The sequence below is a fragment of the Triticum aestivum genome, unplaced genomic scaffold (genome assembly GCF_018294505.1).
Source record: "Triticum aestivum cultivar Chinese Spring unplaced genomic scaffold, IWGSC CS RefSeq v2.1 scaffold11157, whole genome shotgun sequence".
Taxonomy (NCBI): Eukaryota; Viridiplantae; Streptophyta; class Magnoliopsida; order Poales; family Poaceae; genus Triticum; species Triticum aestivum.
The window spans coordinates 17,974-34,389 of record NW_025227167.1 but is presented as its reverse complement, the minus strand read 5'-3'; the positions used below and the strand labels follow the sequence as shown (position 1 = coordinate 34,389).

Sequence of the window (16,416 nt, the reverse complement as noted above, 5' to 3'; positions counted from 1 at the left end):
CGGGTCGTCTCCGCACAAGAAGGCACGCCACGACACGGAGGTCAGCAGCTCCAGTGGCGCAGTGGACCCATATCGCTAGAAGCAAGCTCACGACAGCGGCGGGCGGAGCCCTTGGGCCAGCTTCCACAAGCTCGACCCCAACCTCTATCCACACTTCAAGAGGTGCCGGGAGGCCGATGCGGAGCTCATCACCGTGGAGCGCGCATATGCGGCCGAAGAAGAAGTGTCGCCGATCGTCTCGCTGCGGCCAAGGAGGAGCACGCCCTCGCCCACGCATTCCGCAATTTCACAGTCAAGTTCTACCTCGACATCGACGAGTGACGGTCGATTTAGCTCTTATTTTGTAGCTCGAAGTTTGTATTTCCTATGTATGCACTATGTTTGTGTGATGAACTATTTTCTAGCATGAAGATGTTTTTAAATATGCAGTACTGATTTTTACAGGATATGTTCCACCGGAGCATGCACGGTACCACAAATAAGTTTTCGGGGGAACCCTAAAACAATTTTGCAGTATGAGATTTTAGCGGATCCGCTAGAGATGCTCTCACATATGTGTGCAGTTTTGTATTTTGTTGAACCTCACTATGTCTGGTGACTTTGGTGTTCCATTTTGAGGGCACCAAGTCTGGATGGTACATAGTTTCAGTTTGGCATATGACATCTGTTTTCGACCGTTCACAACTTTGATGTTTATGTTAGTTGGTGTTAGTAATGTTTTTTTTAGAAAAATCACACGGTGAAGGATTGTACCAATAGGTGTCCTTCGCCTCATTTTCCTTATTCTTTTATGATTTTCTTCCGTTTTCTTTCTAACTTTTTCTTCAAGATTGATCTCAGGAACATTAGGGTTTCTAACCTTTATATAAGCACATCTCTCACGTCCCTTGGCTCATTACTAATCTAATCCCTAGCCTTCGCCACATGCCACCTCTCCACCACCGTCCGCTGCCATGACCAACGGGAAGAGATCTTCCTCAACCAAGATTATCCCTTTTTGTAACCTGAAAGAGAAGATCTCAACGGGATGGGACGAGGAGGGGATGCCCGAGGAGGAGAAAGAAGGGCAGAAAAATGGAAAGAAGGAAAAGGAAGAAAAAGAGGTGAACAAGCAAGATGAGTATCCCCAGAATCCTTATCAATTTGACATCCAAGGATCTATTCCTCTATTTCCTCTGAGATTTGAACCACGTCAGTGCGAAAAGGAAGCACCAACCCTTGATGAAATAAAGGAAAAGATCAAGGAACTTGAAGAAGTCTCGAGGGCATGCGTCGATACAATTGTTGAGAGCATAGACTCTTACTGGATGATGAGAGAAGACCTTGAGTCAAGGATCGATGGTCTCTTCTATAAGATAGATCTCCTACTTGAGGTCACCTCCAAGCTTGTTGTAGAAACTGATTTTCTCATGATGGTGGCCTCTGAACATCAGAAGGCAATTGTAAGCATGGCATCCCGCTTCAAGTGCATTGCCATTGCATGCGACTGGGGAGATGACAAGGAACTCGATGAGGAGACCGGCAAGGAGGCACCGGGGTAGGTCCGAGAAAAACTAGCTACAAGGATCCCGCCGACTTGATTGTAAGCTTGGGGGAAATCTGAGAGTACCTTGCATATTTACTTTCTCGCATTTAGTTTTCTACAAGTTGATACTAGCTTGCCCTATTTTGCCAAATAAAGATGAACAGTCAAGTCCCTTTTGAATGAGCGAAGATTCTCTTCTAATGAGTAATGTATATTCTCGATGCGTAGTGGCATTACACTGTTTTGAAAAACATATGAGATGATGAAGAAGCATGAATGAGGGCATTTTCACCATGTCGATGACTATAAGTCTTCCACATCTTTGGTGTTAATTGTTTAGAGAAGGAGAAACAACTATATGGGATAGTTTACTCAAATTTTCAAATACATTAATGGAAATGTTTTGAGACATAAGTCCGAGCAAAATGATTATACAAGAGCAAGTAGCAAGAGAGGAGAAAACCTCTTGAATAAAAAGTGATAAAATAATTTTGCAAACCAAATCCCAAACAAAGAAGTATGTTAGCTTACATCTCACATGAAGATGAACGAGTGTGATATGGGAAAATAAACATACTTCCCAAGAAAAGGTGAAAGATAACATTCAAATATTTTTTGATAAGAATGGAGGACCCCATTTATATTTTTTCGGTTGAAAAATGAATAGTCTATTGCATGGATTTGTGGCACGTTCACTAATGAATTAAGTAGCAAGATGTAACGCCTGGTTCAATATTTCTTCCCCATGCAATCGGATTGTGGAGGAGACACCCATAGCCACCAAAAACTTCTCCAGAACTAAGAACCCTAGCTTCCAGAAGGCATTAGGAGGGGGAATCGGCAAGGAGGACTTCACCATTGCCAACATCTCCTACAAGGAGACGCCGACGCCGACATCGACCATATCCATCATCATATTTGTTGCCATACATCTCAATTCATTTGTAATATTGAACCCTAAAGGATTCCTATGTGCATTACTCTGATCCATCGTCCATTTTTGTCACTGCTATTCATATGATGCTTGCTATCTTTCACCATCATTTTGATTTTCATCTACAACTAACTGGTTGGCACAATTCCCATAATTTTCTACAAGAGACAAAGTCCAATTCCCGTGTGCTCCCCGTGGGATCAATACTCTTACTTAGAAAAGAGCACAACTAAACCATGTGCACTTGCATGCCATCAGAGGCGAGGGAGAGGGGATTGTGAGGTGCCAGTGAGTGGATTGGACATGGGAAGACATACAGGTGAGGCTTTTTACATGGTTTAGTTGTAGCCTTTTGAAAGTAAGAGTATCGATCCCATAGGGAGCACAAAAAATGGTCCTTATTTCTTGTAGTGAATTATTACAAAGTGCCTGCTAGTTAATGAAGGTCTGAAGCAAAGTGAACACAGAGGTTGAAATATTGTGGGTGAATGGTGACAACAAGTAAATAAAAGATGCAAGAATAAAATAAATGCAACCAAGAGTAATGGGGGATTTTTCAAATCAATAGAGCAAAGGCGTTCCCAGGGAGTCCGGATTCTCCACTAATAACATGAGTAGCATGAGACCACATTAGTAACAATGTCAACCCTGACGGACAGGGATTTAGTCCCGTCAAAGGTAACTTCTCCATTAATATTTGACCACATGAGGAATGCCCATCACCGATGACAAACCAGGCAGGGATGGATTCAAGGGGGTACCGGGGGAATTAATAGTGATTAGTTAGATACAACCGACACATCTAATTTAGGCCAGTACTACTAAAGAACATACACTAAAATATGGAAACCACCATAGCAAAAATATGGCCATGGGCCAGCCCAATAGAACGATAGTTCCCAAGTATTGACTAACTTAATTGGATTTATACAATCCCTCTTGCAATTTCATCGTAATCTTTCAGTTCTCTTTTGCCCTTTTGGGGGATAGAGGGATGGTGGAGGGACTAAGGCTAGATTTTTTTGTCATGGTTGGGGCAAGTCGAGGCAGAAAGGTTGTGGGGTAGCGAGTTGGCTAGTCTTGACCGGCCAATGTGGATAGGGAAGGAAACATGAGGTGCGAGCGACGAGGTAAGAAGAAAAGGAAGCCAATAATGTGAATTAGAAATAATGGGTAATATTAAATTCTGTAGTTTTCAGGCAAGTGATGAAGATTACCTAAAAAAGCAAGTGATTAAGACTTACCAAAATCAGTCTTGAAGACATGCTATTTGAACACACCATGAGACCTAGCCTCTGCTCATGCTCGGCCCCTATCCTCACATCCAAAACAAGTTCGCAACCGCCGCTTGTGTTGTCCTACCTCCTTGGTCTCAGATCGAGCTTGCTCCCCTCCGTACCTTAAGCAATGACATCCAATTCGAGACCCGGTAAGGGTTGAAACCCCCCACGACCGCGATCAGCCAACGTTCTACCCCGCTTTACGCTGAGATCTTCTCGGCTGCTCACTTTAATACCTCGGAAGCACGCCGGAGTGGCATCTTCAACAACAAAGGTGAGCAGCTTATTCACCGTGCAAACTAGTTGTCGTTCTCTCTCCCCCCCCTCTCTCTCTCTCTGTCTGTGTGTGTGTTTCTTAATTTTTCTCTACATCTGCTATTGACGCTGAATATCCATGTATGGATGGCTAGGCGCGACAAAACACACCCATGTTGCGGACCCTGTTCGTCGCCATCGCTGGAACCTCGCGTACTCTTCATATTCATCTTCTAAGGTAAACCAGTTTCGTCTTCCATAACTAGTTTTTCTTACTTGTGTTCTTTATATAAGTTAGTCACCCAAGACATTCAGTAAATCTTTTTTTTGCTTTGTTCAGTTGACCCTTGACTCAACGTAGCACCATGCCGGACAAAAGAGGGGCAACACTCCTCGAGGATTTGCCTAGGGAGCTCATCGACAAGATACTCGTCCGGCTAACACCCAAGGACGTTGGTCGTTGTCGTGCCGTCAGAACATCCTGGCGTGATGCCACCTCCACGAGTGAATTTATGCTTGAACACCACCGCTCGCAGCGGTCACTCCCCATAATCAATGGGCAGGGGCGGCCAGCCACTTTCGTTGTCTTCCACGATGTGGGCGCCAAAGCTTCCAGTCAAGAAATCTGGCCATGTCTTCCGGGTGCCAAACAACATTTAGAGAATAGCATCCAAGTCGCATGTGATGGCTTCCTCATCATCTACCGGAGATCTCGATTCTACATTTGCAACCCGCTCATCCGCATGCATGCTGTCCTACCACAGCCTCAAGTTGGGAAAGCCGGCAACAACGTAATTGGTTTCTACCGGCACCATCCTACTGGAGAATACAGGGTGCTCTGGGTCTCACGGTCACATATATTCAGCTTATATGTCCTCACAGTGGGATCCGCCGAGCCGAGGCACGTCATAGTCAGAATACCAACTACATCAAGACGTTGTGTGGGACATGCTTCCGTGGAACATATGCTACTGAATGGGTTGCGTTATTTGCCTCATTGTCCACCACCAATAGACCACCATGGCAGCCTGCATTGGTGTCCTTATTCCACCAATGAAATTACGGGAGACAGGAGAGACATTATTGTGTTTGACACAGAAGTTGAGTCATTCCGGTGGATGCATGGTCCTGCCCAGCCGTACTCTAATAGGAGGTTATTCAAAATGAAGGAGACACTGGCTTTTTGGGGCAGCTCGACTCCTCGTTTCACTGCTATGGATGTTTGGGTGATGCTGGATTATGACGCTGAAATATGGTCTTTCAAGTATCAGATTGATGTGTCAACAGTGGAGGCATCACGGCAACTTTATTTAACTTCTTTCAAAAAGAAAATGAAAACACCACTTCATTCAACAGTGCAATGGTTCAATGATATGGTTGTCCTCAAAGAGCATGAGCTGCTGATCAGGTTTAATTCAAAATATGTGCTGCGTCTCGACATTGATGGCAAGTTCTTAGGTATGGTGAACATAGGAAAGAGTCAATATCGCATGTTGCTCACTCAACACCGCCTCAAACATAACATTACACCAATTATGTTCCGTGAGACACAAGAAGAAGACAAGGAGTCTCCATTCTCAGCAGGGCTTGTGTAATGTCGGAGACTACTCGTTTGTTTTCCCCTTGGATTCACATCATGTATTTCATTCGTACTCTTCTCATTTATTGTTATATCAGTACTACCGATAGAACATGTGATTTTGGATGGTTGTGGTAGCAATTGGATGTCATTAGTTGGTGCTTATTATGATGCTATGAACATCATGGTAATGTTCTGAACCATGGAGTATCTATGTATGCTGTTGTAACTTTCCATTGTTCATCCATTCACAAAGTTTTACTCCTAATTCACATTGTTAAGAAGCAAGAATGACACTATTAAGATAAGAAATTTGGTCTTGCTCACGTCCTTTGAGTGAATGTATTTTTGTAACAGGAATGCACCCAGGCGTTTTCTTAGAAGCTAGGTATTGCATTTTCGTTTGTAATGTTTATTCCGTATGCAAGGCTGATAGGTTGATCGTTGTTGTTCAAAATGGAATTTGGTCCTAAGTCTTATTAGTACTCCTATTTGTTCCCCTAGGCCTAGCTCACGATTCGTTCCCCTCTTCAATCCCCAATCCACAACCATCTGTTCATGATGCTAACTTCGCCAAAAAACCAGTGAATTCCTTGCAGTTTTGATGCATCCGAGGAGCAGAAACATCACTGGTGTAGGGACACCCGGGAGTTGAGAAACCACTCTCCTGGTCTTAATCTTAGCCAGCAAATGGTTACTCTCTATGCAACACCTTGTGTTCGTCACTCACAAGGGACAGAAGAACAAGACATCAGCTCCTCGGTTCCTCCAATTCCTTTCCAAGAAATGGAAACCTGGCTGCCTATAAATAGCAGCTTATCAATCATATCCTCCATCACCACGGCTACAGGCATTCACCTAGCAAAAGCTTCAAGCTCTGCTCTAATGGCGTCCATGAACTTCTACTCCATGGTGCTGGTGGCCATTGCCCTGGTGTCAGCACCGCTGGCCGCTGTGGCCGGCGACCCGGACATCCTCACTGATTTCGTCGTGCCCACATCGCTGATCGGCATTCCCATCAACATCACCGGCGACTACTTCACCTACACCAGCTTCCGCCCCGTGCCACTGCCGACGGCGACCTTCACGCTGTCCAAGGCCTCCATGGCAGAATTCCCGGCTCTCAACGGGCAGAGCGTCTCGTACGCCAAGCTCAGGTTCCCGCCGGGCACCGTGAACCCGACGCACACCCACCCCCGGGCTGCCGAGCTGCTCTTCCTCCTCGAGGGCACGCTCTCTGTTGGCTTCATTGACACCGCCGGCAAGCTCTACACCAAGGACCTTGTCGCTGGCAACATGTTCGTGTTCCCCAAGGGCCTGGTGCACTACCAGTCCAACCAGGGGTCTCGGCCCGCGATGGCGCTCTCCGCGTTCGGCAGCGCTGCCGCGGGGACCGTGTCCGTGCCCGTCACCGTGTTCGGCACCGAAGTGGACGATGTTGTGCTCGCCAAGTCATTCAAGACTGACGTGCCCACAGTGCAGAAGCTCAAGGCGGCGCTCACTCCGCCACCGAAGAAATAAGTCCGTCCGTTCAAGACCGACGTGCCAACTGTCCTTGTGTGTGTTTTGAATTTTTTTTGCTTGTTGAAATAACCGACCTGCCAGGCAATGCAGACAACCAAGTACTGCATCCACATGGTAGGAGCAATTTGGTGGTGAAATGATGTTGAATATGTGTGTTTGCAATGTTGTCTTGATTTGGATCGAACGGTTTGTGTGTGTTGATGTTTGAAACTTGTGATCTTGACTCTTTGAGTTACATATATGTTCGCGATTTTGATTAGGTTGTGTCTGGTGAGTTTGTATACCATTTTGAAGGTACCAATGCTGTATGATACACAGTTTCAGTTTGGCATATGATACATATTTTAAACAATTCAGACCTCACAAAAGTGTACAATTATGTGCATGATGAAAGTTTGGCATGTCAAATTTGTAGCAGTGAACTTATTAAGTGAACTTTGCTGTCAAATTGTGGCGATGAACTTGGCGATTAGAGCTAAGGGAGAGGCATTAGCCAGAGGGGCGATTCAGCAGTTTTTAGCTACGATATGTCTTGGTGTAGTGAATGCAAGACTCATCTGACTTGAAATTTGTTCTTAGTTCTGTCCATATCAAGATTGTAGCTAATCTTTAGTTACATTTATATTTGGATGTTTCTGTGGCGTTAGGTAGTTAAAATAGCACAGAACCATTTCATTTCGAGCGGCCATATACTGAATTCCATAGTGTTATTTAGAATGATAGGATTCTCCCCAAAATGGTGTATGGAAGATAGAGAGGGACACTTGTCTTATGTTGGCAATTTTTTTTAAGTAATACATTTTTATTATTAAATTTCAGAAATATTATGCCGTAATTATAATTTTTTTTAAATATTACCCAGTCGGCCTACTGCTGACCGATTGGATCCAGTCGGCCTACTGTTGGCCGATTGGCCCCCAGTCGGCCCACTGTCGGCCGATTGGATCTAGTCGGCCCACTGCTAGCCGATTGGACCCAGTCGGCCCACTGCTGGCCGATTGGCACCCAGTCTGCTTGCTCTAGGCCGACAGGTGCATGCACTCATTTATCTGTTGAATAGGTATTTGAAAAATGTTGAAAAAATGTTGATCATGCATATAAAAATGTTAATCAAGCATTTGAAAAAAATATTGAACAAGTACTTGAAAACTGTTGAATAGGTATTTGAAAAATGTTGAAGAAGTGTTTTAAAAAATGTTGATCATATATATAAAAATGTTAATCAAGCATTTGCATAAAATGTTGAACAAGTATTGAAAAAAATATTAATCATGTATATAAAAATGTTGAACAAGTATTTGTAAACAAGTCGATCATGTATATAAAATGTTGAATAAGTATTTGAAAAGATTTGAACAAGTATTTAAATATTTTTGAACAAGTATGTAAAAAATTGAACAAGTATTTGAAAAAATGTTTAACATCTGGAAGCTGGTGGGGTAGTTAGCTATGTTGGGGATAGATGCCTGGTCTCCATGGCAATCACAAGCTAACCACCCCATCACCTTTGGTTAGAAAAGGGATCGCGACCAACTAGAGGTGACTGAGACGGTCTTCTCCATTATTTCTTTCTTTTTCTTTTCTTTCTATATTTTTTTTCAAATACTTGTTCAATTTTTTAAAATACTTGTTCAAAAAAATTAAATACTTGTTCAAATTTTATCAAATACTTGTTCAACATTTTTATATACATGATCAACATTTTTACAAATACTTGTTCAACATTTTTATATACATGATTAATATTTTTAAAAATACTTGTTCAATATTTTTTTTAAATACTTGTTCAACATTTTTTGCAAATGCTTGATTAACGTTTTTATATACATGATCAACATTTTTTAAAATACTTCTTCAACATTTTTCAAATACCTATTCAACAGTTTTCAAATATTTGTTCAATATTTTTTAAATACTTGTTCAAGTTTTTTTTTTCAAATGCTTGATTAATAACATTTTTATATGCATGATCAACACTTTTTCAAATACTTTTTTCAACATTTTTCAAATACCTATTCAACAGATAAATGGGTGCATGCACCTGTCGGCCTAGAGGAAGAAGACTGGATGCCAATCGGTCAGCAGTGGGCCGACTGGGACCAATCGGCTAGCAGTGGGCCGACTAGATCCAATCGGCCGACAGTGGGCCGACTGGGGGCCAATCGGCCAACAGTAGGCCGACTGGATCCAATCGGTCAGCAGTAGGCCGACTGGGTAATATTTAAAAAAAATATAATTACGGTATAATATTTCTGAAATTTAATAATAAAAATGTATTATTTTAAAAAAAATCAGCTCTTATGTTGTGACCTGTAATAATAAGTGTGATTTGTATAGAAGAATGTGCATCCATCGCTATATTATTATGCACATTGAGAAAATTTCTCGTGAAATGAGCTTGTATTGTGTATGTTTGGATAAGATGAAGCCTGCTCCTAGAGTGTGAGTCTGTCTAAGTCAGCTCGAAGAGTGGTCAAAGCGGAGGCAGAACATGTATAACCGGAATGGACACTACTGAAAACCTTCATACTAGTCCTTAATAGAAGTTGTGGCTTGGTGGTCAACTGCAAACCGTTAAATAAACGAGATTCATCGCTCCATGGACAGAGCAAAAAGTTGAGTGTTGGTCAAAACAAGCTGCCACATTCACACACACACACACACGCGCGCGCACGCGCGCACACACACACGCGTGCGCGCACGCGCACACACACAAACTCACAAAACAGCTTGTGCATGTTATTTTGGCGAGCAATAAAACTCCAAAGCACAAGTTGGCGACACGTCAAGAGCCACATCTTGTGCATGTTACTTGTAACCATGGAAATAAAAAAAAACTGAGTTGCATAACAGACACAAGTATATTTGATGGCATAATCTTAACACCCGAATCAAATGAAGTTTGACATGAGTCATCATAACAACTCACATGTCACAACATGCGCATCTTATTACACGACTTGAAACTCACAAGAACACCAGGTTCACTCCACCATCATTCACTAGCTCGATGGCCTTATTATTCACGGCGGCAGCAATGCACCGACGAATCATTTCTTCGGTGGCGGAGTAAGTGCCGCCTTGAGCTTTTGCACGGTGGGAAGGTCAGTCTTGAAGGACTTGGCGAGCACCGCATCATCGACGCCAGTACCAAACACGGTAACTGGAACAGACACGGTGCCCGCGGCGGCGCTACCGAAGGCCGAGAGTGCAACTGCTGGGCTTTGCCCTGGGTTGGACTGATAGTGCACCAGACCCTTGGGGAATATGAACATGTCACCGGCGGCTAGGTCCTGAGTATAGAGCTTGCCAGCCGTGTCGACGAAGCCAACAGAGAGCGCACCGTGAAGGACGAGCAGTAGCTCTGCTGCACGAGGGTGGGTATGGGGTGGGTTGATGGATTCGGAGGGGAACTTGAGCATGGCGTAGGACACGCTCTGCCCGTTGAGTGCCGGGAACTCCGTCATGCTGGCCTTGGTCACAGTGAAGTTCTGCGCCCCCGGCATGGTCATGTTCATGGTGGCGCGGAAGCCGGTGTAGGTGAAGAAGTCGCCGGTGATGTTCATCGGTGCTATCCCATAGAAGTTGTCAGGGACGACAAAGTCGGTGAGGATGTCCGGGTCGCCGGCCACCATGGCATGTGGTGCCGTGACCAATGCAACCACCACCAGCACCAAGGAGTAGGAGTTGATGGACGCCATCGAAGTTGAGTGTAGCTGCAAGTAAGCTAATGATCTTGTGGCGACAAGAGGCTGATTGATGAACGCGGTGGTTGTGAGTTGTGGTGAAGATGTTGAGCTACCTGTTGTGTTATTTATACACAAGAGGAAATCTAGCTAGTGAGGTGATGAAGGTCTGATAAACCAAGGGCCATGCATGAACATTGTACAACAGCAAGCTGGTGCCAGCTAGTGCTATTTGACACACATCTGAGGAAGAATTAACTGGCCAATTCCATGCAGCTCTTGGCGTCTCCAAGCATATATGTGGATATACCAGCATGCGACTCAGAATCTTTTTGTTCTCATTCTGATACAAACTTTGCAGCCTCAACTTGACAAATATGATCTGCCCACCAAATACCCTGCAAGTATGTAATGTAGCACATACATGACATGAGCACAAACGTGTACATCACCTGTCAAACTTAGGAAACGACGATGGCAATGGCAAGCCAATTTGTTCCAGCTAGCTACCAGTGTCGTCCTTTACAGGCTACAGCCTCCTACAGGCTACAACGATGAACTAGCAATGGATTTATAATCATGTCTCAACCATGAACTGTCACAAGGGCATCAAACTTAGGAAACAACGATAGCAACGGCAAGCCAATTTGTTTGGCCCCTACAGGCTAAGGCTACAGCCTCCTACAAATAATCACAGCCTCAGGCCTGCCACCTCCAGTCCTCCACCCTTCACACAACCTTACTACTACGTGAAAATGGTGTCGTCGTGTCTTGCCCTCGCCGTCCTCCTTGCTGTGCCCTTCCTTGCCCTCGCCGGCGACCCGGACATCCTCACAGACTTCATCCTGCCACCGGGCACCAATGCGTCGCTCCTCAACGGTACGTTCTTCACCTACACGGGCCTCTTCGCTGGCGACTCCGCCGACCCAGCCAAGTTCACGGTGACAAAGGCCACCGCCACCGAGTTCCCGGCGCTGCTCGGCCAGTCCGTCTCCTATGCTGCCCTCATCTTTGGCCCAGGCACCGTCAACCCGCCGCACGTCCACCCAAGGTAACAAAACTTTACGCTTTTTAGTTGATCATGGTTCATCCTCGGACCCCGATCTCAAGTATATACACGTTTGTGCTCATCCATGTGCTTCTTCTTCCATGGTGGCGGCCGGCAGGGCGTCGGAGTTGCTTTATGTGGTGCAGGGCCCGCTGCTGGTGGGCCTCATCGACGAGACAAAAGGTGAGCTGTACGCGCAGACGCTGCATACAGGTGACATGTTCGTGTTCCCCAAGGGCATGGTGCACTTCCAGTTCAACGGTGGCGACCACGTGGCGCGTGCCTTCTCGGCCTTCGGCAGCGCCAGCCCCGGCACCGTCTCGCTCCCGACTGTCCTCTTCGAGTCCGGCATCCCTGATGCCGTCCTCGAGAAGTCGCTTCACGTCGACCAGACCACCGTGGATGCGCTCGAGCAGGACCTGGCGCCGCTTGCTCCTGCTCCCTCTCCAAATACACCGCCCACGCCTAAGAATGGTGGTGTGGCACGCGCACCAGCGTGCTTCGCGCTGCTGGCTGGCTTCGCAGCAACATTGTTGCTGTGACTTGTGAACTTGTGACTTAGAGCCGTGGCTTATCTTGTTGTGAGGAACGTAATTTACAAGTACTTCGTCGAATAAGCTATTTCAAGTATCCGAAGAACCAAAATAATTGTGATGGTTTCTAAGGGGGGATATTTATATATGTGAAAGGTATTTGAATTTGTTGCACTTGGTTTACAGTATACAATGTGTGTGCATGGACAATTTAGATGATTGTTGAAGTTGACACTTCGGTACATAATACCATTAAAAACATTTATTGCTCAATGCAACTGATAAATAGTTAATCCTGGATATATTATCCACACACACACACACACACACACTCAAGAAATAGGTGATTAACCAACTCATCATGCATGTAAAGACACGACACTTGCTCTCCTCTCAGTTTTAATGTGCAAGTTTGTCTCTAGTCAAGACTAATCCCCAGTTTATTCGCAAAAAAGAGAGAGACTAATCCCCAGTTTAATAACCAGAGGAAGATCTTAACTCAAGCTTCCATAACTTTTAGTTATCTACATGGACGTTACAATGGGCAGTGTTGAATACTAAGACTTCACGTGAACTTTCTATTTTGATGCAAGTTTCATCTAAATTCGTCGCGTTCATGCGAAAACTGGATGGACTGCAAACATATAAGCAGTTCATTCAATGCCATGAATAGAGTGTAGGGACTCATAATTTATATGTCTTTTTCTTTTTCTTTTCTTTTTCGCTATGCTTATGCGAGTGCGCTTTTCTTTGATGGCACATAACCCTATTATTTCTCAATTGTTCGACGAGCAACAAAACATTGTTTTTGTGTCAAACAAAATTTGAGATGAGCACAATCATAAGTCACAACAAGCATATTATCACATTCACAAGTCACAACAACATAACTCAACAAACTTACAACAACACGGGCCAGCTTATTCTGTTATTACGTGATCAAGTTTAAATCACAACCTTCCGTCGGTGAGGTTAGAGGTGTAATTTTATACCATGACCTACAAACCAAAATGACGCGGATCTAAATTGATGAGTATTATTGTACATGCTTTCATAATACACTTTAATATGGTGATCTCAAACCTAATTGTTTTTTCAAGTCACGCGAACAACAAGGTTACACGAGCTTTCAAGGACGCAAGGAATTCTCCCATACTAATTTTTTATATTATTCTGCAAACATTTTGTACATATCTCGTGAATAGATAAATGAACTTACCCAAACTTTATGTAGTGCTGTTTTCCTATTTAATATTATGTAGTGCTATAAAACACAAATTTGACCATTCCAAAGGATCAGGACCATCAATTTTCTTTATTTATTTATTTCAGACACAACTCAATAGGTATTTATAAAGGTTGTTAAACTCTTGCAGTAGAGGGCACCCACTATTACTTATATAAACGAAAATCATGTTACAAAAAGGAAAAGAAGGGATAAAATAAGAGCAATGTTCGAAAAGTCAAGCATGTATGTTTGACCAAGTTTAACGAAAAAAATATCAACATCCATAGAGCGTGGGTGTGTCTAAATCAGATCGAGGAGTGGAGCTGTCAAAGCGGATGCAAAACAGGTAGAACCAGAATGGAAACTACTGAAAGCTTCAGTCCTTATTAAAAGTCATGGATTGGTTTTTAACTGCAAACATACTATTAAATAAATGAGGCTGGTCGCTCCATGGACATAGCAACAAAAGAGAATCAATTTTCGTCATAACAAGGTGCCCTATTCAGTCACCAAACAAAATTGAGAGAACCTCATCGAATATTCAATTATGAGGATGGGCTCGTCTCCACCTGGTAAACAGTAAATTCTAAAACAAATACTAGAAATATTTTAAAAAAATCTGTTTTCTCTTTTGCACGGAAGATGTTTGAGTGCGTGAGCTGCATGCCAAATTTCAACGCATTTGGACATCCGAGTAGTTCTCAGCAAAAAAGAGTCAAAATATGGTCCGAACAGTCTATGACACCAAGGGTGATGTATGAGCGTTCTAGAATTGCAAGCTGTAAACAGCTAGTTAGCACACACATCTAAGGAAGATTTAACTGGCCTATGTTATGCAGCTCTTTGGTGTCTCCAAGCATATGGATATACCTACATGAAACTTTCAAAATTTTGTTATCATTCTAACAAAAAAAACTTGGGTGTTTGTGTCTCTTACTCTCAACTTCACCAATCCGTCTTTCCGGAAAAGAAAAAAACTTCACCAATCCGAGCTGTCTGAACTGTTGAGCAAATAGCATACAACTGTATCTTTGTTTTAATACTGCATTATTAAGTATTAAGAATTAACTGTCACAAGAACAGCGTGTCCACGCACACACACAAAAGAAAACTCTGTCATGAAAGCATCCCAGATACTGGGCGTGCGTTCGTTGGAACAACCTAACTAAACTATCCGCTGTGCCGATGAGTTAAGGATTTTTTTTCCACCTGCAAAAAAAAAGAGTTAGGTCTTTTTCTTTTCGAAAAGGAGGTAGAAACCCCCGGCCAAGTCGAGGTCTGTTCGTTTGACGCGTCGTGCACTCTATTGGTCCATGGTAGCGAATTAATGTGTGAACTTTGTGGCGACCTCAATTAAAACGCAAGTAAGCCCCAACGAAAAGAATGTTGTCGGATACTAGCCTACTCAAAAACGCCACTCCTAGTACCATACAGGCAAAGCACAAGCTAGCTCTAACCGGGCTAGCATTGTAAGCCCAGACACGACACAAACTAGACCAACTAGTAGGGATGAAAATGGAGTGGAAACTTTTCGTTTTTCCGGAGGAAAAATGGAAACGGAGAGGAAATATGAAAACGGAAACGGAAATTTGCAAAACGGAAGTAGAAATGGAATTTTTTATGCGGAAGCGAAAACAAAAACGGAACGTTGTTTTTCGGTGGAACATGCATGGAAATGGAACTTTCCGTTTCCGTGAATATGGAATTTCTGTTTTTAGTATAGACCTATAGCTGCTTTGTAGCCCAACCATCAAAGAGAATACAATGACACAATTAGTAGAATGGATCTATGGCCCAACTTCTACTACCACACATGTACTCAGCTTGACCCTATACGTAATTGTCCAGTACAACTACAATACTAAGCTAAGTTGCTAACATAATGACATTATTTTGTAGCCATGTTAACAACTCATTAAATTTGTTTGTTTTTGTGTGTATTTCTTTATTATTCAAGGGGTTTTTAAGTTCCGATCAATGCCTATTTCTGTTTTCGTATCCGTTTTGTATTCGCTCCGTGTCTGTTTCCGGTAGTATCTGTTTCCGTATTCATTTCCGGGGTTTCTGTATTCGTTTCCGCTTTTGCAAAAAAATGTGAAAACAAATATGATAGCACTCAGTTCCGTCCGTTTCCGCTCCGTTTTCATCCCTACCAACTAGTACGTCTTCTCTACTTAATTACTCCCTCCTATGTTTTAACTTTTATGATTCAGATGTATATAGACACATTTTAGTGTATTTGTTCACCTATTCTAGTCCATATGTAATCCATATTGAAATATCCAAAACATCTTATATTTGTAAAAGAAGGGAGTACTAATCAACTTTGCTAACACTAATCAACCGGATTAGACAAGATTACCTAACAAAGAATGCCCTAATAATCTATAAAATGTATTTAGCGTGCCTACTATTGATGGTGAGAGACATTTGATCTATTGTACGGACTTGTGCATAATTCATTTTACATTTTTTTATTTTGTGGGGAACATTGTAATTATTTTCTTGGTACTCATTTTTGCGAGCGGGCTTTTCTTTGATGGCATGAGTAACTATTTCTGTGTTGTCTAACAAACAACAAAACATTGTGCCCTAAGCTAGGAAACGGTTGGCCAACTCAAAAAAGAAAGCGAAACAATATTAAGCAGGTGACTTCGGTTCAATATATTTAGAAAAAGTTATTTCTCGGTGCTGCTCATAAACCTAAAACCATCATTTTAGCATCACATTTTATTTACATGAATCCAATAATCTTGAAAACGACTATATTAAGAGACTTGTACCTCTCTCTCTCTCTCTCTCTCTCACACACACACACACACAG

General features: G+C 43.1%; 4 protein-coding genes across 4 annotated transcripts; 3 read left to right on the top strand and 1 right to left on the bottom strand.

Annotated features, from left to right (window-relative positions):
• Window positions 1-4,359: 4,359 nt before the first annotated feature.
• Window positions 4,360-5,589, top strand: LOC123172649 (F-box protein At5g18160-like). The gene has a single exon (XM_044589594.1). The coding sequence runs from the start codon at window positions 4,360-4,362 to the stop codon at window positions 5,587-5,589; it is 1,230 nt and encodes a 409-aa protein (XP_044445529.1).
• An 869-nt stretch (window positions 5,590-6,458) lies between these two features.
• Window positions 6,459-7,094, top strand: LOC123172647 (germin-like protein 9-3). Its single transcript, XM_044589592.1, has one exon. The coding sequence runs from the start codon at window positions 6,459-6,461 to the stop codon at window positions 7,092-7,094; it is 636 nt and encodes a 211-aa protein (XP_044445527.1).
• A 3,053-nt stretch (window positions 7,095-10,147) lies between these two features.
• On the bottom strand, window positions 10,148-10,856 carry LOC123172640 (germin-like protein 9-3). The gene has a single exon (XM_044589587.1). It carries the CDS (start codon window positions 10,796-10,798, stop codon window positions 10,148-10,150), a length of 651 nt encoding a protein of 216 aa, XP_044445522.1. The 5' UTR covers window positions 10,799-10,856.
• A 682-nt stretch (window positions 10,857-11,538) lies between these two features.
• LOC123172641 (germin-like protein 9-1) lies at window positions 11,539-12,373 on the top strand. Its single transcript, XM_044589588.1, has 2 exons — window positions 11,539-11,834; window positions 11,950-12,373. Exons 1-2 carry the CDS (start codon window positions 11,539-11,541, stop codon window positions 12,371-12,373), a joined length of 720 nt encoding a protein of 239 aa, XP_044445523.1.
• Window positions 12,374-16,416: the final 4,043 nt, after the last annotated feature.

What these genes read in the sequence shown, in the direction of transcription:
- LOC123172649 (XM_044589594.1), top strand. Translation starts at nt 4,360, where the DNA reads ATGCCGGACAAAAGAGGGGCAACACTCCTCGAGGATTTGCCTAGGGAG.
- LOC123172647 (XM_044589592.1), top strand. Translation starts at nt 6,459, where the DNA reads ATGGCGTCCATGAACTTCTACTCCATGGTGCTGGTGGCCATTGCCCTG.
- LOC123172640 (XM_044589587.1), bottom strand. Translation starts at nt 10,798, where the DNA reads ATGGCGTCCATCAACTCCTACTCCTTGGTGCTGGTGGTGGTTGCATTG.
- LOC123172641 (XM_044589588.1), top strand. Translation starts at nt 11,539, where the DNA reads ATGGTGTCGTCGTGTCTTGCCCTCGCCGTCCTCCTTGCTGTGCCCTTC. An exon ending in CCGCCGCACGTCCACCCAAG is followed by an intron (nt 11,835 to 11,949) that starts GTAACAAAACTT and finishes GGCGGCCGGCAG; the next exon opens with GGCGTCGGAGTTGCTTTATG.